A 23,598-nucleotide genomic window follows, 5' to 3' on the forward strand; every position below is an offset into this window, starting at 1 on the left:
AATTCCTGGCTTAGGTCACTGTCTGTATAGAGTTTGCACATTCTCTTCATGTCTGTGTGGGTTTCCTCCGGTTTCCTCCCACAATCCAAAGATGAGCAGATTAGGTTGACAGGCCATTGCCTAAAAATTGCCACGTAGTGTCAGGGAGATTAGCAGGGTAAATATGTGGGTTTGCAGGGATAGGGACTGGGTGGGACTGTGGTTGGTGCAGATTCAATGGGCCGAATGGCCTCCTTCTGCACTGTAGGAATTCTATGCTTCTATGATGCCAACCAACTGATCAGGTCTAAGCTCTGCAGCCCTGTCACATCCAGACATGAATAGTGGTGGATAATCCAACAACTCACTGGGAGAGGGAACTCTACAATATCCCCCAACATTAATGATGAGCAAACATCGGTGTAAAAGACAAGCATTTGCAACCACCTTCACCCAGAAGTGCTGAGTGAACGATCCATCTCAGCCTCCTCTGGGGGACCCCAGCATCACCAATGCCGACACTCAGCCAATTAGATTCACTCCATGTGAAATGACTGAAGACACAGGATATGGAAAATGCTATGGTCCCTAATAATTATTTGGCAATAGTACTGAAGGCTTATTCTCCAGAACTAGCCAAGCCATTCCAATACAGTTACCAAGCAATGTGGGAAACTGTCCAGTTCTGTCCTGTACACAAAACGCAGGACAAATCCGACCCAACCAATCACCACCCCATCAGTCGACTCTCAATAAACAGCAAAGTGATGGAAGGGGTCATCAACAATGTTTTCAAGTGGCACTTACTCAGCAAGGACCTGTTCACTGATGCTCAGTTCGGAATCCACCCGGCTCACTCAGCTCCTGACCTCAATACAGCATTGGTTCAAACATGGACAAAAGAGTTGAAATCAAGACCCCCATAACCTCATGCATTTACCCTTGCATTTACCCAATCCATCATGCAAACCAGCCTCCCATCCATTGACTCTGTCTACAGTTCCTGCTGCCTCGGCAAAACAGCCACCGTAATTAAGGACACCCGGACATTCTCTCTTCCACCTTCTTTCTTCGGGAAAAAGATACAGAAGTCTAAGGTCATGTACCAACCAACTCAAGAAAAAGCTTCTTCCCTGCTGCTGTCCTGACACTAAGGGGCAATTTAACATGGCCAATCCACCTAACCCGCACATCTTTGGTCTGTGGGAGGAAACCAGAGCACCTGGAGGAAACCCACACAGAAGAATATGCAAACTCTACACAGACAGTGACCTGGGGCTGGAATTGAACTCGGATCCCTGGTGCTATAAGGCAGCAATGCCAACCACTGCCACCGTGTCACCCCTGTCTGCATTTGACCAAGTGTGGCATCAAGGAGCCTGAGTAAAACTGGAACGTATGGGAATCAAGGAAAAATTCTCCACTGGTTGGATTCCTACATGGACTTCAATGATTTAGCAGGAGAGCTCACCACCAGCTTCTCAAGGACAACAAGTTTGAAGAATAAAAATCCTGGCATAGCCAGTGACGCACATGTCAAGTGGAAGGATAAAAAAAACTTCCCTAGACCTCAAAAAATTTATTTTATTTGTTAAAAAACACCATCCCAATGTTGTGGAAGGTGTGAAACAAATTAAGATTCTTTTTCTTTCAAATTATTTTTAAGACTTGCTGCTCTGCAGAGAAGCAAAGAGCCACTCCTCATACCTTTCTACATAAAGTTGCTGTGTGCAAAATAACCTACCCAACAATCACTGCACACCATAGGAATTCATTGCAGTGTGCTTTATGTCAGAAAGATGTAAGTCTTTCTTTCAATTAATATCTCCACACAATATGTTTACAAGAAGTAGAAAATCTCAGCCAATACCATATCAGTGATGTTACAATCCCAGTTGATGCTATGACTGGACGGGAAGATCCCAGAATGAACCCTGGCTCAAAAGACTGTAACGATTACATGTTTATAATAAAATGTGGAGGAGCAGAGTCACAGGGCCACTAATTAGTTTTAACAACAAGAAAAGAAATATTAAACATGAAAATATTGGATTATAATATGATACCCCTTTACTCCCCCCTTTAGTTTAGCAAATACAAAAGGATTTTAATGAACACAAACTACATTTTAAGCTACAGTGGCCTCATTGCACTGATTGGCTGTGGTCAACTTTGCACAGTCCAAAAGATATAGGAGTATAATTAGGCCATTCAGCCCATTGAGTCTGCTCTACCATTCGATCACGGCTGATAAGTTTCTCAACCCCATTCTCCCATCTTTTCCCCATAACCTGTGATTTTCTTACCAAGAACCTGTCTATCTCTGTCTTAAATACACTCAATGACTCTGCTATGAACCCAAATTAGTGTCTGTGAGTTTGAAGGGAACAAAGAACAAATAACTGAGTTTCTCCTCGGAATCCCCCCAGATGATTATCACATGAGAGTTTCCAGTCTGTACTCCCAAGAACACACTTTAAAATCTTCTCACAATAATGCTTTCCTGTAGCCAGCCCAGATTTTTCAAACTCCACTTCTAAACAAAGCTTCCACTCCACTTTTTACAGCAAATCCAGTCCTAGTTTTTACACCACTCACTGTAGGATTTCCTTGTCTTGACGAACAAAGAACAAAACAGCACAGGAAACAGGCCCTTCGGCCCTACAAACCTGCGCCGCTCATTTTAACACTCAGTGAGTGCCTTATTCAAGTCTTTCTTCTACCTACGACTTTTGTCTACCCCTAGTGGACTCCACAATAAAGGGGTGCAAATTTAGGGAATAACGAACTGTACTAACTATCCACAATTCCTTTAAATCTCAATTACTAAACCGCATTAAAATGGCATCAAACCTTTGATTTACCTCTGAAGTTTTCTGTTCTACTTTAAACCTGGTTACTGCAATTGTCTCTTTAACTCAGAACACTTTGTTTACTTTTTCTTGAATTCTTCTAAACAATAACTTGGTCGCTGTTCTCGCAGCTTCAGTCATCTTAAGAACTGTTTGTGTCCCGATGCCATGGTTATCTGGACAGAATTGCTCAGAATTCAGTCCAATTGCAGTACCCTGCTGATGAGAGAAGCTGCTCGATTTGAGGCACTCATCACAAGTTAGTGCCGTCATCCCACCCACCTATCAATGTCCTGTCCAAAACGGAATTTCTATTGATAACATTGACAAAAGTCAGACATAATCAAATGACACCAAACCATCTTGATTGCAACACATTTACAATAATCTGGTCTGGTGTTAGTCAACCATCAGACCTTATCTATAACCACAGAAAAGTTAATGCACAGAATGAGGCATCCATCCCATCTTGTCCATGCCAACTCAAGGACACCCAGGTGCCCTTTCTAATCTAATAGCATCAGAGGATATAATGCAGGTTTCCTTCACATAGTCAGTAGAGGTGATGTGAGGGGGAGGGTTTCAGATTCCTAGGGCATTAGGATCAGTTCTGGGGGGAGGTGGGACTTGTATAAATTGGACGGGTTACACCTGGGTAGGATCAGGACTGATGTCTTCGGGGGGGTTGGGGGTTCTTGCTAGAGTGGTTGGGGAGGGTATAAACTAGCGTGGCAGAGGGATGGGAACCTTTGCAAAGATTCAGAGCAGGGGGAATTAAGAGGAAAAGATAGCAAGGGGAGTAAGGAATGTGATAGGCAGAGAAATCAAGGGCCAGAGTCTGAGAAGGACTGAGTAAAAAAAAAGTAGAAAAAGGGAAAAGAAACATTGAAAGTGCTCACCTTAAGGTTTTGTACCTGAATGCTCAGAGCATTCAAAACAAAATGGATGAATTAGTTGCAGAGATAGATGAAAAGGGGTAAGATATAATTGGCATTATGGGGACATGGCTCCAAGGTGAGCGAGGATGGGTACTAAACATTGAGGGCTATTCAGTGTTTAGGAAGGACAGACAGAAAAGAAAAGGTGGTGGAGTTATACTGTTGATTAAAGATGATATTGATACAATATTGAGGAAAGATATTAGCACAGATGATGTGGAATTTGTATGGGTCAAGCTAAGAAACAACAAGGGACAAAAAAAATTGGTGGGGGTGGTATACAAACTGTTGTGGTAATGTTGCGAAAAGCATTAGACAGGAAGTCAGAGTATTAAAAAAAAAATCTGTGATTATGGGTGACTTTAATCTGCGTACAGATTGGGAGAGTCAAATTAGTCCCAGTACAAATCGAGGAGGAATTTCTGGAGTAAATACAGGATGATTTTCTGGAGAAATACATTGAGAAACCAATAAGGGAGCAGGCCATTATTGTACAATGAGAAAGGATTAGTTGGAAATCTAGTTGTGAGAGAACCCTTGGGAACATGTGACCATAGAATGCTTTGTCGAGGTGGATCGTGATATAGTTGATTCTAAGACCAGGGTCCTAAATCTCAGTAAAGGTAACTATGATGGTATGAGGCACGAACTGGCCATGATGCACTGGGAAACATTACTGAAAGGAAAGACAGTGGACAGGTGATATCAGGCATTTAAAGAATGAATAGGTGAACTCCAGAAGTTTTTATGTCCAGTTTCAGTGGTAAGGGAATTGTGGCTGAACCATTGCTTACAAGGGAAATTAGAGATAGTATCAGATTCAAGGAAGAAGCATACAAATTGGCAAGAAAAAACAATAGACCTAACGATTGGGAGCAGTTTAAAATTCAGCAAAGGAGGACCAAGGGATTGATTAAGAAGGGAAACATCGAGTATGAAAGTAAGATGACAGGGAACATAAGAACTGACTGTTAAAGTTTCTATAGGTATGTAAAGAGAAAAAGATTGACAAAAATGAATGTAGATCTCTTACAGTCAGAAACAGGAGAATTCATAAGGGGGAATAAAAAAAGCCGAGGAATAAAATTCATACTTTGCTTCAGTCTTCAAAAAGGAAGACATGAATAATGTACCAGAAATGCTGAAAGAAACATGTTTTAGTGAGGAGCTGAAGGAAATCAACATTAGTAGGGAAATACTTTTGGGAAAATTGAAGGTGAATAAATTTCCAGGTCCTGATACTCTTCATCCCAGAGTACTTCAGGAAGTGGCCCTGGAAATAGCAGACCCATTGGTCATTATTTTCCAAAATTCTGATTCCTACAGATTGGAGAATAATGAATGTAAGCCCACTATTCAAAAAGGGAGGTAGAGAAAAACAGGGAATGATAGATCAATGAGCCTAATATTGGTACTGGGGAAGTTGCTAGAGTCTATTATTAAGGATTTCACAACTTGGCATTTGGAAAGCAGCGGTACAATCAGACAAAGTCAGCATGGATTTACAAAACAAATCATGATTTGACAATTTCTTTGAAATGTAACTCGTAGAGTTGACCAAAGAGAACCAGTGGATGTGGTTTATTTAGACTTTCAGAAGGCTTTCAACAAGGTGTCACATAACAGATTACAATGTAAAGTTAAAGCACATGGAATTGCAGGTAATGCCTTGAGATGGATAAAGAGCTGGTTAACAGATAGGAAGTAAAGAATTTGCATAAATAGGTATTTTTCTTACTGGCAGTCAATGACTAGTGGGGTTCCTCAGGGTTCTGTGCTAGGACCCCAACTGTTCACATTATATATTAATGATTTGGAAGAGGGGACTGAATGTATTATCTCCATATTTCATAGAATCATAGAAGACTACAGTGCAGAAGGAGGCCACTTAGCCCATCGAGTCTGCACCAACCACAATCGTCCCTAGGCCCTATCCCCACAACCCCATGCCTTTATCTTAGCTAGTCCCCCTGACACTAAGGGGCAATTTAGCATGGCCAATCCACCTATCCCGCACATCTTTGGATTGTGAGGGGAAACTGGAGCAGACGTAGGGAGAATGTGCAGACTCCACACTGACAATGACTCAAGCTGGAAATGGAATCTGGGACCCTGGCGCTATGAGGCAGCAGTGCTAACCATTGTGCCACCGTGGCACGCATGTGCACTAAAATTAGGGAGACACAAGAGGGAGAATATGTTCAGTTTTCAAAACAATAGTTGATTTTTGAATTATTTAGAGTCATAAGTTGCCACCAATGGGGTTAACCTGATTTATGGTAAATTTGGCAAAATGCTAACAAACTCAAATTTACCAACACTATCAACAGACAGAAGGAAGAACAATGCAAGAAACTTAACAGTGCAAATCTATACATTGTATTGCATATCTTTATACACGAGACAAAAATATCTGGATCTATTTATGTAGTTGAAAATATTACTGCATTACACAGAATACCATTCATCCCCTAGCCACATTGTTCCATCCTTGTTCTCTCTTGCCATCTAGTGGGAATTTTAGAAAATGCAAGCACTGATCATTACAATTTATATATTTTAATCCTACTTTGTCTTCCTTACAAAACATAATCCTTGTATTCATTTCAGTACTAAATGCAATTATTTTTGCCATTTCTTCAGTGTTCTGTGAGCTATCACTACCTCTCATGTACAGAGAATCAGTGTACTCAAAATTAAAATGTATTTATTAGTGTCATAGGTATACTGCAATGTAGTTATTGTGAAAATCCCCTAGTTGCCACACTCTGGCACCTGTTCAGGTACACTGAAGGAGAATTTAGTATGGCCAATGCATCTAACCAGCACATCTTTTAGGCTGTGGGAGGAAATCTGCGAACCTCCACAGGGAGAATGTGCTGACTCCACACAGGGACCCAAACCAGGAATCGAACCCGGGTCCCTGGCACTGTGAGGCACCAGTGCTAACCACTGTGCCATCTTGCCACCACCTGATTCAATGAAAGGGAAGCAAAGTGTCATATCTTTTTGGTTAATGGTAGTGTTTTGGCATCACCAGCACAGTATTCATAGCGAGGGGGATTGAATATAAAAGTAGGGAGGTCTTGCTGCGGCTGTATAGGGCATTGGTGAGGCCGCAGCTGGAGTACTGTGTGCAGTTTTGGTCGCCGTACTTACGCAATGATATTTTGGCCTGGGAGGGGGTGCAGAGGAGGTTTACTAGGCTGATTCCGGAGTTGAGGGGGTTGAGCTTTGAGGAGAGGCTGAATAAACTAGGCTTGTACTCGTTAGCGTTTAGAAGAATGAGGGGAGATCTCATTGAGACGTATAAGATGATGAATGGGATGGATAGGATAGAGGTGGAGAGGCTCTTCCCGCTCAGAAAGGCCAGTAGGACTAGAGGGCACAGCCTCAAGATAAAGGAGGGGCGGTTTAGAACGGAGTTGAGGAGGAACTTCTTCACTCAAAGGGTGGTGAATCTCTGGAATTCTCTGCCCGTTGAGGTGGTGGAGGCCGCCTCGCTCAATATTTTTAAGACGCGGGTTGATGGGTTTTTGATAAGCAAGGGGATTAAGGGTTATGGGGAGAGGGCGTGAATGTGGAACTGAGACACGACAGATCAGTCATGATCTTATTGAATGGCGGGGCAGGCTCAAAGGGCTGGATGGCCTACTCCTGCTCCTATTTCTTATGTTCTTATGTTCTTATGTATTGGCACCAGAATGTGCCTAAACCCTGCACATGATGCATCTCAGATATCAATAACAGGCTAATGTTGACAGGAGATGTCACGAAAGTTTACAATGCAGAGGCTGTAGGAAGTATTCCATCATCAGGTGTAATGCTATCACTGCCTTCACTTCAATCTCATTGAAAAGGCCAGAGTGATAGCTTCAACAACTCAGCTGGATTCTCAGTTAGCAGACTTGTATTCAAACCTTTGTCTTAGCTGCCACCTGATTATCACAAGCGAGCTTCACCAGTTACTCTGGATGGGGAATTCATTCCAGAGATGTTCTGCATTCTGAAGAACAGAGAAAGTTATCCAGACCCCTCCAGCATCACCCTCACCCCTCCAATCCCCAGCTCAGGACCACCCCGTTCCCCAACCCTATGCGGACCCACAAGAGAAACATCCCCAGTTAGCTAATCCTGAACTGGGAGATGTACTTTCAACACACCTTGCATTAAGCTGATCTTTCTTTACACCCTAGCTATTACTGTAAAACTATATTCTGCACCCTCTCGTTTCCTTCTCTATGAACAGTATACTTTATCTGTATAGCGCTTTTCACTATATGTTAATACATGTGGCAATAATAAATCAAAGCAAGTCAAAAAATCATAGATCAGGTTGGCTTCCCAGGTAGAGAGTTACCTGCAATATCTATTTTGAAGACAACTGGAGGGTTCATAAGGTCCACACTTGCTGCTGCCTCAGAAAAGCAGCCAGCATAACCAAGGATTCCACGCACCCCGGACATTCTCTCTTCCACCAGTAACGTGAAGAAGTACTGCTCTTCTCTCCGAGTTCTTTTCTCTCCTTACAGATGCTGCCAGATCTGCTGAGATTTTCCAGCATTTTCTCTTTTGGTCTCTCTTTCATCTTCTTCCATCAGGAAAAGCATACAAAAGTCTGAAAACACATACCAAAAGATTGTTTTGAGGCCACGAGTCATGACAATGTGTGAAATTGTGTCAGACCATTGAATGAGTTAAAGTGTAGGGAGACTCAAGACCAGCTTCTTCCCTGCTGCCATCAGATTTTTGAATGGACCTTCCTTATATTAAGTAGATCTTTCTCTACACCCTAGCTATGACTGTAACACTACATTCTGCACTCTCTCCTTTCCTTCTCCCCTATGTCCTCTATCAGCCGTATGTTTTGTCTGTATAGCGGGCAAGAAACAAAATCTTTCACTGCATCCCAATACGTGTGACAATAATAAATCAATCAATCAGTCAGTAAGGACAACGTGAAAGACATCACCCAATGGTTGGGCTGGTGAAACATTGCACACTCAAATCACAGAGGACAGGAGATCGAGGTTTCAAATCCTGCTTTATGTGAGGGTGGAGTGGTGATAGTTGGGAGTTACCATATTTCATCGCAACATCCCGGGAATGCCACTCCTATGAGGATATGAGGCTTTTCAACTGTGTGTTCCCCTCGCAGGCAAATTACTAGTCAACACTCAACACCAAGACTCACATATAAAGATCAATAACCATCTCTACTGTAGGAGAGGCTCCATTAACATCTGTATAAAATGTCTCAACTGGAGTTCATGTAATAAGGAGAAATAGGGAGAAGGGAAGAGAACGAGAACACAGCAAAAAAAAAAATATATATATATATGACCCCCAAGGGGCTGTTTGTACGTACATATCTGCTCAATGATGAAGGTAGAGAGAGCCTCATAAAGAATACCAAGCCCCGGCAGAAGTTACTGGCAAACTATACCCCCATTCTATGCCAAGGGACATGTGCATGAGACCAGACTGCACTGATGTAGGCTATGCCAACAATGCATTGGCAAAGACACTTCTCCTGATGAAGGTTTGACCATTTATAGCGTTCATTTTCCAGTTTTCTTTCATTTGCTCTGCCAGAGAGCGTGCTCGAGTCCAGCTCCGTGTCAGTTAGAATTACTTTGACCATTCTTCATTAGCAAGCCTGAGCTTTAAGTTGTGGCTGGTTGCTGGAATGTGGCGAGTATCGTTGTGATTTTATAGTCAAAAATGGAACAGGCTCCAAAGGGCAGATTTTTCACCTTCAGTTCATGTGACAAGCAGTTTACAAATGCTTTCTAGAAGCCACCTGAATTTTATTCCCTTCATTTCACAGAGTGAAATGAAGATCAGACGGGATCTATAAAGGGAGTGTAATTCATCTAGCAGACTACAGCCTCATTGGGTTGAGAAAATCATAACTGCAAGCAAGCTGATTTAACCCAAGCCAGCGAGCTAATGTTTAAGTTTCTGTTAATTTAAGTAAAATCTCCCTATACCTTAACTCATTCAATGGTATGGCTTCGTTTCACACACTGTCACGTCCCATGGCCTCAAAACAATCCTAAGCTGTAAATGTGGGATCACAACAAAACGTAGTGATCCAGTTAAACAGACACACACGGAAGTAGAACTGCGAATATTTCTCCATTCTGCCATTGGGGGTGGCATGGTGACACAGTTGCCTCACAGCGCCAGGGACCGGGGTTCGATTCCCAACTTGGGTCACTGTCCGTGTGGAATTTGCACATTCTCCCTGTGTTTGCGTGTGTTTCCTCCAAGTTCTCCGGTTGTTCTAGCAAAAGGATCAATCCAGCATCCCTGGCTAGCATAAATCTAACATTGAATTTTATGTTATTTTAAACATTCTATCAGCAGATATTTAGAAGCATTTGGAAGGCATCTGTCCTTTCGTCAAATCTGCTTAGCCCATGTGGCACCTTGGTGTCTCACACGCAATCTATCCAGATTGAAAGAGTATCGATATTAGCAATGAGGTTGATCTCAGGCCCAATGCCTTTAAGATCAAAACTCCAAACAAGAATCAATATTTGTATTAAGCTTGGGATCTATCCAGTTACAACCACCACAATAAGAAGTCTCAACACCAGGTTAAAGTCCAACCAATTTATTTGATAGTAAACTCACAAGCTTTCGGGGTTTGCCCCTTTGTCAGGTGAATGGAGAGTTCTGGCCTCTAATCAGTAATTTTAATCAGTAATCTGTAACTGTGTGTGCAGTTATATGCTCGTTCTTTGGCCAGAACTCTCCATTCACCTGAAGAAGGGGCAAACCCGAGAGCTTGTGAGTTTATTACCAAATAAATTGGTTGGACTTTAACCTGGTGTTATGAGACTTCTTACTGTGTTTACCCCAGTCCAACGCTGGCATCTCCACATCATTACAACCACCACACCCAGAGCAATCAAGGGAGTTCAGCAGTGCGACTCAGTTCAACCTTCGACAATGCAATTCAGAAAGGGATCGATGTGGCCCTCTTATTAATATAGTTTTGGTTCTTAATAAAGTCCTTTAATAATTAAATGCATATGTACCTCAATGCCTATAATGTGTGAATGGTGTGTAAGTGCAGTTTTAATATAATCTTTCATTCAACATTATCCTTTTTAATATCTTGTCCACCATTACCCTATTACCTGCTGTGTATGTTTATCCATTTTTGTGAATGGATCTTCTTTATATTAAGCTTTCTTTCTCTACATCTTAGCCATGACTATAATGTTACATTCTGCACCCTCTCCTTTCCTTCTCCCCTATGTATTCTATGAATGGTATGCTTTGTCTGTATAGCGTGCAAGAAAGAAGACTTTTCGTTGTATACCAATACATGTGACAATAATAAAATCAAATCATTGTTTCATGGTTTTAACTGGGTTACGTAATTGAGGATTTTTTCCAATGTAAGTTATACTGCAATTCAGCCTCCAGGCTGAGAATGTGTTTCTTGAATGAAATACCAGTGCACAAAATACCATATAAAGCTTTCCTAAGTAAATAATTCTCCTCTTTGTTGCAAAATGTGATATGCATACACTGCTTAATTGCAAATTCCAGATATCCTTATACACCAATGACTGCGTGGCCAAATTCCCCTCCAACTCGATTTTCAAGTTTGCTGATGACACCACCGTAGTGGGTCAGATCTCAAACAATGATGAGACAGAGTACAGGAATCAGATAAAGGATCTGGTGAACTGGTGCGGCAACAATAATCTCTCCCTAATGTCAACAAAACGAAGGAGATAGTCATCAACTCCAGGAAGCGTAGTGGAGAACATGCCCCTGTCTACATCAATGGGGACAAAGTAGAAATGGTCGCGAACTTCAAGTTTTTAGGTGTCCAGATCACCAGCAACCTGTCCTGGCTCCCCCCCTCCCCACCCCGGTTAAGAAAGCCCACCAACTCCTCTACTTTCTCAGACTATTAAGAAAATGTGACATGTCAGCTACGACTCTCACAAACTTTTACAGATGCACCATAGAAAGCATTCTTTCTGGTTTATCACAGCTTGGTATGTCTCCTGCCAAAGACTGCAAGTATCTACAAAGGATTGTGAATGTAGCCCAATCCATCATGCAAACCAGCCTCCCATCCATTGACTCTCTCTACACTTTCTGCTGCCTCGGAAAAGCAGCCAGCATAATTAAGGACCCCACTCACTCCAGACATGTTCTCTTCCATCCTTCTTCCATCAGGAAAAAATTACAAAAGTCCTAGGTCATGTACCAACCAACTCAAGAATCGCTTCTTCCCTGCTGCTGATCTTTCTTTACACCCTAGCTATGACTGTAATACTACATTCTGCAATCTCTCCTTTCCTTCTCTATGAAAGGTATGCTTTGTCCATATAGCAAGAAACAATACTTTTCACTCCATACATGTGACAACAATAAATCAAAAAATTTCAAAAATCTATTAATTACACACTGAAGAACACTGCACTGCCACTTAACTTCCAGAATGATTGCATTTAAAAAAAACGTACAAACCCCACAGTACAGAAAGAGGCCCTTTGGCCCATCAAGTCTGCACCAACCACAATCCCACCCAGGCCCTATCCCCAATCCATACATATTTTACCCACTAATCCTCTCTAACCTATGCATCTACAGTCAATTAAGCATGGCCAATCAACCTAACCCATGTATCTTTGGACTGTGGAAGGAAACCAGAGCAAACTCACGCAAACATGAAGAGAGTGTGCTAACTCCACAGACAGTGAACGAAGCCAGGAATTGAACCCAGGTCCCTGGAGCTGTGAAGCAGCAGTGCTAACCATTGTGCTACCATGCCGTCCACGGGAGAGAGCTATTGTGCAACAATATTTGAAAAATAGGTTATTCATAGCATCACTACAGTGTAACCATTCAGTCCATCGGATCTATACCGACTCTCGACAGAGTTTATTAGCCAGGTCCTCTCCCCCACCCTATAACCCCACCTACAATTACCATGGCTAATCCATCTAACCTACACATCTTGGGATACCAATGGGCAATTGTTAGAATGGCCAATCCACCTAACCTGCACATCTTTGGAGTTCGGAAGGAAACCGGAGCACCTGGAGGAAACCCAGGCAGACATGGTGAGAACGTGCGACTGTCACCTAAGGCTGGAATTGAACTGGGGGCGCTGGAGCTGTGAGACAGCAACGCTGACCACTGTGCCGCTCAAAAAGCCAACTGTGATGGGATTTGAATCCACAACATTCAAGTATCTCGCCAATGACTAGAAGTCTAATATACTATCCATTATGTCACACAGCCACACCGTAAACAGTAAACTGTTAATTTACTCTAAATTAACAGTTCCAACACAAGCATGGAACTCCAGCATTTAATATGGACCAGTGTTCAGCAATGTATAAAAGACAACTGTTGCAATGGAGTTCTGATTTTCCCCAAATGAAAAGAGAACAATTTTGGAGCAAATAAAATTGATAGTTGTCAGCTTAAATGGATGTTATTAATGGTTTGCTTGCTAGCACCAGTGGGAGGGGATTTACAATCTGACACTATGTTCAGATTAGATTTTTACCATGGATCCATTAATGCCCTTCTTTCACCCTTGTTTTGGAAACATTTTGGGGGTGCAGGGGATGCAAGATTTCAGTATTATCTAGGCATTCCCATCCATCTCCATTTTGTTTTCACGATGTCACACATAATTTCTGAAAACCATCTGAACCCACCCAAAAAAATGCCGCATTTTAAATATTGAAGCCTAACCTCAGGCAGCACAGTGGCACAATGCTGCCTCACACCATCAGGGACGTAGGTTCAATTCTGGCCTCGGGCAACTGTCTTTGTAGAGTTTGTACATTCTCCCCGTGTCTGTGTGGGTTTCCTCCAGGTGCTCTGGCTTCCTCCCACACTGCAAAGGTGTGTAGGGCAGGTGGATTGGTTATGCTAAATTGCCCCTTGGTGGCCAAAGATGTGGCCGTTAGGAGGATTAGCCATGATAAATGCATGGGGTTACGGAGATAAGGTGGAAAGGAGGGCCTGGGTTAGATGCAGACACAATGGGCCAAATGGCCTCTTTCTGCACAGTAGGGATTTCATACTTCTATGTTAATTTAAAATTGAATAAAGCATTCTCTTGGCAACAGAAAGTGCTTGTTCTTTAAGCTTGTCCCAGTTTTGTGGCTTTGTACTAACATCCTATATAATATGTACACAGGCAAATTGCACCAGGCTATCTTGATTGCAGCCACAGTTGGAAATTTTGGCACAATTGCTATTTCCAACAATGGAGTTTATTCTGTGATTGCTTGATTGAAATTGCACAAGGTGCATTTCGTACCCTCCTTCCAAGTCCGCCATGATTCATGCAAAGTTACGTGGCTTCTGTCTTTTGTGCAAATAATCATCACTTGTGGGTGGTGAGATTTCATATCAGAATGGCTAACCAAGGACGAGGTACCAACACCAAAATAAATCATTGACCGAAATGCAGTTCGGAATAGCTGTACACAGATTCCCAAAATCCCAACTTAGCTCACTGAGCCTGTTGCTACAACTATAGTGTTTCAGCTGAACAAAAATAGGATGTGTTTTATAATAAAGTCAACAGGAAGCTATTTAAATGTACAAGCATGTGGTTTTAACTTCAGATACTGCCCAGGTCCATTTATAACGCACAGAAAAATGACACGATGCAGTGGAATCAGACTTCTAGAACCCACAGACGATTGCTTATGTATAAAAGGTTTCTAAAAAGTTGATTTCACCTATTCAAAATCAGATTATTCACAGGTGGTAGATTAGACAGATTTAAAAAGTTCCCTTTTTGCGATTAAACCCATTTCAGTCGCATTATTCAAACTGCACCAAGTTACTACACAAATAAGTAAATATTTTAAAGCAAACTTTTTAAAAATGTATATATCCTTGAAGTGCTTCCGGATTTCAGATGTCAATAGAGTCAGAGGTTTAGAGCACGGGAATAGGCCCTTCAGCCCAACTTGTCTATGCTGCCCAGTTTTTAACCACTAAGCTAGTCCCAATTGCCCACATTTGGCCCATATCCCCCCATACCCATCTTAGCCATGTAACCATCTCAATGCTTTTTAAAAAGATAAAATTGTACCCACCTCTACTGCCATCGCTGGCAGCTCATTCCAGACACTCACCACCCTCAGTGAAAAAATTGCCCTCTGGACCCTTTTGTGTCTCTTGTCATAAACCTATGCCCTCTAGTTTTAGACTCCCCTACCTTTGGGAAAAGATGTTGACTATCTACCTTATCTATGCCCCTCATTATTTTATAAATGTTATGTACAAAAGCATTTGAGTGAAACCTTAAGAGGGGGTGGGGGGGGGGGGGCAGGGAGGGGAGGAAGAGAGCACTTCTGGAAACTAACATTTGGGGGTGTGACTTGCACCCAATTCACCAATTGTGCTCAAAGCAGAAACTGTACTGTTGGTTGTATGGCACCAGTACATGTATAATGTCACAAATAACATACAAATGGCAGCTAAGTCTTAAATAACAAAATGTTTTAAATGGACTATACCCACCAAGATGAGTACCAAGTTTGTACAGGTTGTGCTAAGGTACATGAAAACAAGGGAGGTGGATCGGAGAGGGGCATGGACACCATTCTTCCTCTCTAGATACCTATGCAGGAATTTTTGGGCAAGGCTTGTGTGTGGGGCAGCACAATGGTTAGCACTGCTGCCTCTCAGTTCCAGGGATCCGGGTTTGATACTGTCTCTGCAGAGTCTGCACATTCTCCCCAGGATTCCTCCCACAGTCCAAGGATGTGTGCGTTAGGCTGATTGGGGTCATGCTAAACTGCCCTTAGTGTCAGGGGGACTAGCAGGGTAAGTACATGAGACTACAAGGATAGGGCTTGGGTAGGATTGTTGTTGGTGCAGGCTAGAAGGGCTGAATGCCCTTCTGCACTGTAGGGCTTCTATGACTGGTCTTGAGCAGCGGGTCCCTTATGAGTAAAGCATAACTTGAGTATCCAATGTGGCATTTAGCACTGACTGGCGAGGTCAAGTCACTGCCATTATGAACTTCTGTCAATAAGTAGTACTGCAGCCAATTAAACTAAGCATTAAAAAACTTCAATATAATTTCACCAGAAAATTTATAGCTTATAAAAAGACAGGCCACAGGTTATGGATTCTGATTTAACACAATTCCACTACTACTGAGAACCCACACAGCACTTCATGGATGCTCAGTCTGGAGTTGCTAGTTCTGTTCAAAGTCCATCACCTTTAGGTCAATTAGATTTTTCCCTCTTGTTGGTTCACAGAATCAGTCTCGCAGTTATGATCATTTAGGACCTTCAGTCAGCCTGTCTGTGGTTGTACTACTGAGCCACTTGGTGGATAAGTCATCCACCTAGAGTACATTCTACACCCTTGCCAGGTGGTGTCCAACATGGAGTGTGGAATCATCAGCTAGTGGTGGCAGTACCTGGGTAAATCAGTAGGTTTGCTTGCCATGTTTATCCATGAGACTAACGTTAGGTCCAGAGTTGATGTTGAGGACTCTGCCCAAGGTAACACTTGCCTGACTGTATACAACTGTGCTGCTTCTGCAGGACATACCCAGGGATGGTGATGTCTGGGACATTATCTATAAGATATGATTCTGAGAGTGGGATTATGTCAGGCTGTTGCTGGACCAGCTCTCTTAATTTTGGTGCTAACACCCAGATGTTAGTAAGAAGGACTTGGCAAGGTTGACAGAGCTGGGTTTGCCACTGTCATTTACAGTTTCAAACCTTTTAACTTCTGCGAGCAGTCAGATACAATTAATGAGCTTGCTCCACCATTTCTGAGGACACTTGAGATAACCATGTTGCTGTAAGATCAGATCAGGTGAGGAATGCAAATTCCCTGTCCTAAGGCACATTAGTCAACCAGACAGGGTTTTGTGACAATGGTTTATTGATCATTAGACTTTTGATTTCAGATTTTTAAAATTGATGTCAAATTCTACCATCTGCAGTGGTGAGATTTGAACCTAGGTCCCAGCAAACATTACCCTGGATCTCCTGATTAATAGCTAAGTGACTATACCACCACACCACGATCTCCCCAGATGTGACACAAACAGTTTAAAAAATTGTTATAAAACACCAGTTGTGAACATCTTTGCCTGTCTTGTATATAATTAGGCTTCGTGCATCTAGAACTAAGCTCGATGCATAGAATTATTATGCTAGGATCTCAGTGCAGGAGGCGGCCGCCATTCGGTCCATTGAGTCTGCACCGACCACAATCCCATCCAGGCCCTATCCCCATAACCACAAGCATTTATAGTCTCCCTAACACTAAGGGCAATTTAGCATGTCAATCCACCTAACCCATACATCTTTGGACTGTGGGAGGAAAGCAGAGCGCTTGCAGGAAACCCACACAGACACAGGGCGAATGTGCAAACTTTGCACAGTGACCCAAGCCAGGAATTGAATCCAGCAAGGCAGCAATGCTAACCACTGTGCCACCGTGCTGCCTGCCATCTAGCAAGTTCAAATATCATTGATAAGAATAAACGTGTTGAACAATGGGAAGGTTGGAAAGCAAGCAATGAAAGGACAAGTTGCAAGTACAAATCTACCAAAGGTTAGAAAGTAGCGTGCCCATGAATTTTTTTTTATATATATTCCACCACATTTTTATTCTATTTTTGAATACACATCGACATTACGCATAAGCTTCAGACTGAAATATTTCCTAAATAATGACGATAAGGTGATGAAAGAACTTTCAGCTTCAAACTGGGTGCACATTCACAAGCTGTAAACAATCAAAACATGTAAACAAACAAAAAAAAAATCACAAGAGCGAACACGTATCAAATAAGGAGGATTAATCAGACCTGGCTCAGCCATTCTGGAAATACATAAAGTGACATTTTTAAGTCAGGATTTAATGCTTGCACAGGGGAATACTGTGACAATCTGATACACTCATGGTTTGATGTGAGGAGGTCATAGTCAGCTAATATCACAATATACATCAGCCAGCACAAATCAAATATTCAGATGCACCGTAGTACAGGTCAGTTGGTTGAAGACAGGATAATTTCTTAAAATATCCATTTCTATTAGCCAAAATTGGAATACATTGAGAGGTACAAAGGTTGACTTTGATTACAAAAACTATGACATACAAACAGAACTACAACTTTACTTAATGCTAGTTATTTCCCCTTACCCGCACCATAATGACATGTAGCATGATCATTGTGCAACAGGTCAAAAAGGTCAGTGGCAAAAGGCTACCTTTTCTTAAAAAAAAATGGGCTTCTTCATAAGGAAGACATTACAAAATATGGTAGCATTTAATCCTAAAAATTAATATTGCAAATCAAGATGAAAAATTGATTTATATTGGTCCAAATGTTTCAGGATATGCAAATCTTGAGTGCAAATAATCTGGTGGAAAACAAAGACATATACCTTTAATTTGACCATAAGTGTACACGAGAGAAATATTCAGCAATTTACAATGGCAATATAATTAAGAGGATTTCCAAGGAAAGAGAGAAGATAAGTTGAGAAAAGCAGAAAGTCATTTAAGTCTTAAGATAAAAATTTCCATTTATGACAAATGCTGTACAAGACATATCAGACTTGAATCTGAGTCTTCATCCTGCAAGACCAAAGTCATCTTTTCATTTGGTCATCCTAAAAAAATGAAACTTGATGTAGGCTTTACAAAGGTCGGATACTAGGATTTCACACAAATAATCCACGGTCGATTGAAAGACAGGCTTTCTGATGCTCATGAAAAATTATTCATGAAGTATGAACACTGTCCAATTTCAATGCTGTTACAAGTGGGATAATAACAGAAATCAAGGACATGTGATGTGCCCAATCTTAGAAAAGAAAGTCTGATGCATACAATGAAAAAAATTAGTGCGAGGCCTTCAGGTTCATAATATCATCTGCTTTTTGGAAATTTAAAAAGGTACAAAGATAGTTTAGGAGATCATACCAACAAAAGCAGTGAACATTCACTGATGGTATGAAGGTATGAGAACCTAACCAAAAGATACGTGGTGTAGCTATTTTGCTGCAACATTTATGAGTGTTTTGTCAGAAATTTAAAACTGAACCAGATAAATTTTCTATTAATTGATCTTCATTATTTAGATCAACTCCAAGATCATCATAGCCACTAAAATGAACTGGTGCAAACTTTATCCAAGTTAACAGAAAATCTCACATTTCTCTTGACTCTCCACGATGATCCCTTTACACCCAAATAAAAAGTTGAAGCCTTAACTACAGGAGATGCCCTCATTATATGGGACAAGCGATATACTAGATATGGCCAGCAATTTAAAAAAATGGTCACTCAAGCAGGAGAAGAACTGGGGGAGTTTGTTCAGAAAGAGAGAAGCTAAGTGTTTTTCAGTAGTATTGTAAATAGACTAATGCTTTCAGGAGAACCAGAGGAACAAAAAAGGCAAAACAAGCAAACATAAATTGCACAGCTGACAGAACAATTTTCTTTTTGATGCAACACTGCAAAAGCATTCAAGTTGAATATTTTGAATTTCTTTACAAAGCAACAGGAAAAGATGGGTATTCTTAACAGCTCCAGAATAATTTCTTCTGGAGTGATCTTAGAGAGACTTAGTCAAAGTTAATAGTTTCTACATTCTGTACACTGAACATTCACTTTACCTGAGTGACCACAGAAGCTTCCTACAACTACATTATATATATTTACAAATCATATGATTTTTCAATATTTGACAGCCAATACCTTTCAGATGGTATATTATAGTGCCTAATTAACCCCATCTTTTCCCTGAAGTCCAACTCCCTACCCTTCCACTTCCTACATAAAATTAAATAAATAAATTGTAAGCTAGTTAGTTTTGGAAATTCGCATCTTGTGTTGTGTAGAGTTACTAGGAGGTATAATACTGCAATACTGTCAGGATTAGTCTTAGCCTTAGCCTTCCCAAGACCCAAGAAGTGAACAGCTTATCTATATGAACACAACACGTGTTTACCAAAGGAACAATTATACTACCAGAAACAACTAAATGAACATTGAGTGAGACAAGTTCAATTACAATGCAATATTCACACTTCACAACTGCATTGATTAACAGGGAAAACATCTGGTTTCAGTGCATGCAGAAAAGTAATATCAAAATCAACTGCAACATCATATTAGGATACAGAGGGCATTAATTACATGATCTATATGCACATCACAAACCACACATTTACAACACAGGCAGACAGATCATGAAAATTAATACATCTTCAGTTTTACTCTTCGAACCTTCCTTCAAGGATGCTTTCAAAGGAGAAGGGAACAAACTTGTAACCAGCGCCAGAGTAGAATTTGTTTTGGAACTCAACCCTGTGAAAACAAAAGATACTGGTTAAATATGTCACAGATGGTAGTGTCATGGCTGTGAAGCCAAAACATTTTGATATCAACTTATAATTGCACTTGGCCAGAGTAGAACACTGCTTTAGTGTTCCACTACTTTGTACTATGCAAGTAGCAAGTCACAGATGATGATAGTGATTTCAAATACAACCAAGATGTAGTAATGCTGTGGACCAGTGTGAGAAAACTTGGAGATTCATCTGAACTTCCAACAGGCACTTTCAGCTCAGAAAATAACCCATTCCACAGATGTTCAGGTGACTGCAATAAGTTACTGGCCACAGCGTAATTTAAAGACCATGGAATTCAGACTCAACATTAAGGGTGTTGCATGATTATCCAGTGAGATGGAAAAGAAATTGTGCAAGTGGTCTCACATCCTATCCTCCACCACCAATTGATCAAGGTCACCAAACAGTGCTGGCAAAGGTCGAATGGGGACTGCTGCACTTCCTACGAATGGTGTGCAATTGATTTAGAGGTCCAAACTGATACAATTGCTATTTGAGAAACCGACTACTGGAAAACAGGTTTTATATTTCTGTTACTGAGAGGAGGAAAAAAAAATCAACTGAAGTAGTAACTGTGCTGATAGCCAAACAACAGTGAACACAAATGAAATAAAGACTACTGCCTTGGCTCTTCCCTGGGAAAATCTGACCCAGCCAGAATTTCCACTTCTCAGTGGACCTTTACTAAACTAATACAACACGACAAAAATGTTTAAAAACTCAGGGCAAAAATCACAGTGCAATTTTTGCTGTTTGAGATTCTCAACATTGTACCTAGTGTTCATTTGAAATGAGAAGCCATCATAACTTCATGCTGTATCGGACCTATGATTCTCTGCCAGGTTTCACAAGAGACTTCTACCCAGCAGTCTGACTCAACTTCTACATCAGTGCAAAAGATAACAGAAGTCACAATCCAATGTCAGTTTTAAAGTGACTTGTTAAGAGCTTTGTGTGCCAAGAATCTACACTTAAATGCAATTTATATTTAATCCAGCAGGATGATATTTGTTCAGTTAACCAACTCAAACATATCCATGCCATTGTTACATCTAGACTTCCTACACATTAAATCCTACTTATCAATCTAACCTGTGAGCTAATCTACAATAGCTCACACTTAAGCGATGCCTGTCTTCAAATACTCATCCTAGTTTCCCAATTCCTCTGCTTTGTCTCTTCCAATCGCAGATTTCCTCCAGCCTTGCAGGCCTCAAGATCTCTGCACTCAGCAATTCTGGCCTCCTGGGCATTCACCATTTTAAAATGCTCCACCAGTGGAGGCCATGCCTTCAGCTGCCACGGCTTTATGCTCTGGAAATTTGCCCCTAAACCTCTACCTCTCTTTTCCTGTTTTAAGATGCCCCTTTAATCCTACCTCTTTAGTCAAGGTTTTGAACAGCTCATGCATTGCAAATAAATTTTGTTTGATAATGCAATATAGATTCAAGTCAAGGTGATGAGTGGCTTGGAGGGGAACATCCCATGTACTTGTTGCACTTGCCTTTTGCAATTGTGGATTTGGAAGGTGCCATCTAAGGAAACTTGGTGAGTTGCTGCAATTCATTTTGCAGATGGTATACACACTGCTACTGTGTCAGTGGTGGAGGGAATAAATATTTGTGGTTGGGATGCTGCTTTGCCCTGGATGGTGTCAAGTTTCTTGAGTGTTGTTGGAGTTGCGCTCAACCTTGCAATTGGAGGGTATTCCATCACACTGCTGACTTGTACTTCGTAAATGATGGGCAGGCTTTGGGGAATCAGGAGGAGAGTTACTCACCACAGGATTCCTAACCTTTGATCTGCTCTTGCAGCTACCATTTTTAAATGGCTCGTGCAGTTCAGTTTCTGGTTAGTAGTAACCCTCAGGATGTTGTTGGTGGGAGGTCCCGCAATGGCAATGCCACTGAATGTAAAGGGGTAATGGTTAGATTCTCTCCTGTTGCAGATGGTCATTGCCTGGCATTTACATGGCACAAATATTACAAGGCAGGAGGGGCAGAATAGTAGGCAAGGTACAAAAAGGTGTCAAGGAAGTAGAAAGAAATCTAGTTGCATCTTGGTAATAAGTGCCACAAAGATGATTTCTTCTTCAGGTGACCTGACAAGCTGGAAAACTCACTTTTGGCACAAAAGGTAGACTGACCGCTTTACATTCCCTGACCATGCAGTTCAGGCTATTTTCATACAAACTAATCTCTACATCAATTTCATCTTCTCATCCTCTTAGACACCAATACAGCAAGAATATGTATGTATCAGTTAACATTTCTGTTAAGACACCATCAGATAAAAAAAAACCCCTACAGATTTTGCTGGCAAGACAAAGCTGCCACTAAGGTACGATTTGGGCCCATTTGAAACACAAAATATCTGCAACATCCAGTCACTGGAATTTCTACAAAATTGCAATGCAATCAAGCAAGATTTTAAGAACACGTTTAATCACAAACGCATTAGCATTTGCTCCTTAACAAACAGCCACTCCGAAGGAAAAAACTGAGGGCACTGGTTCAACTTATCGAATGAAAGATGTGTTTTGGAGGTCACACACCATGCCAAATTTTCATAAATATTAAATAGAAAGCTTTCTTCCTAATGCTGATAAAGCCTGAGTACAATAGGTGTTCTTCAGGAAGACAAACAGGCATACATATTAAAAAAAAAACTCCCATTACTATGTAATTTACTTCATGACCAAAATACAATAATTTTTTAGATGATTCATTAATTATGCTTTATAATTCATTACCAGTAATTATAGACCAGTTAGTCTTACTTCTGTGATCAGTAAGTTAATGGAAAAGGTCCTGAGGGATAGGATTTATGACCATTTGGAAAGATGCAGCTTAATCCGGGATAGTCAGCACGGATTTGTGAGGGATAAGTCTTGCCTCTCAAATTTGATTGAATTCTTTGAAGAGGTAACTAAGTGTGTAGTTGAAGGTGGAGCAGTTGATGTCATATACATGGATTTTAGTCAGGCGTTTGATAAGGTTCCCCATGGTAGGCTCATGAAGAAAGTAGGGAGGTATGGGATAGAAGGAAATTTGGCCAACTGGATAAGTAACTGGCTCTCTCATAGAAAGAAGTCTCAACACCAGGTTAAAGTCCAACAGGTTTATTTGGTAACAAACGCTACTAGCGTTCAGGAGCAGGGCTCCAAAAGCTAGTGGCGTTTGTTACCAAATAAACCCGTTGGACTTTAACTGGTTGTTGAGAGACTTCTTACTGTGTTTGGCCCAGTCTAACACCAGCATCTCCACATCATGACTATCTCATAGAAGACAGAGGGTGGTGGTGGAGGGAAAATTTTCAGACTGGAGGCCAGTTACCAGCAGTGTACCACAGGGATCAGTGCTGGGTCCTCTGCTATGTTTTTTTTAATCAATGACTTGGAAGAGGGGGCTGAAG

The 23,598-nt window shown here is 41.2% G+C and overlaps 1 protein-coding gene across 8 annotated transcripts in view; it reads right to left on the minus strand.

Moving 5' to 3' along the window:
• Positions 1 to 17,380: 17,380 nt before the first annotated feature.
• Positions 17,381 to 23,598, minus strand: part of LOC145359130 (V-type proton ATPase 116 kDa subunit a 1) — a 66,118-nt gene continuing 59,900 nt past the window's right edge. For all 8 annotated transcript variants that reach the window (XM_080213536.1, XM_080213535.1, XM_080213534.1 and 5 more), the window contains one exon: positions 17,381 to 20,140. In XM_080213536.1, the coding sequence (XP_080069662.1) occupies positions 20,047 to 20,140 (94 nt within the window). In that variant the 3' untranslated portion in view covers positions 17,381 to 20,046. The remainder of the gene's footprint in view (positions 20,141 to 23,598) is intronic.

Source organism: Carcharhinus amblyrhynchos, chromosome 27 (assembly GCF_965287045.1).
Source record: "Carcharhinus amblyrhynchos chromosome 27, sCarAmb.v2.hapA, whole genome shotgun sequence".
NCBI lineage: Eukaryota > Metazoa > Chordata > Chondrichthyes > Carcharhiniformes > Carcharhinidae > Carcharhinus > Carcharhinus amblyrhynchos.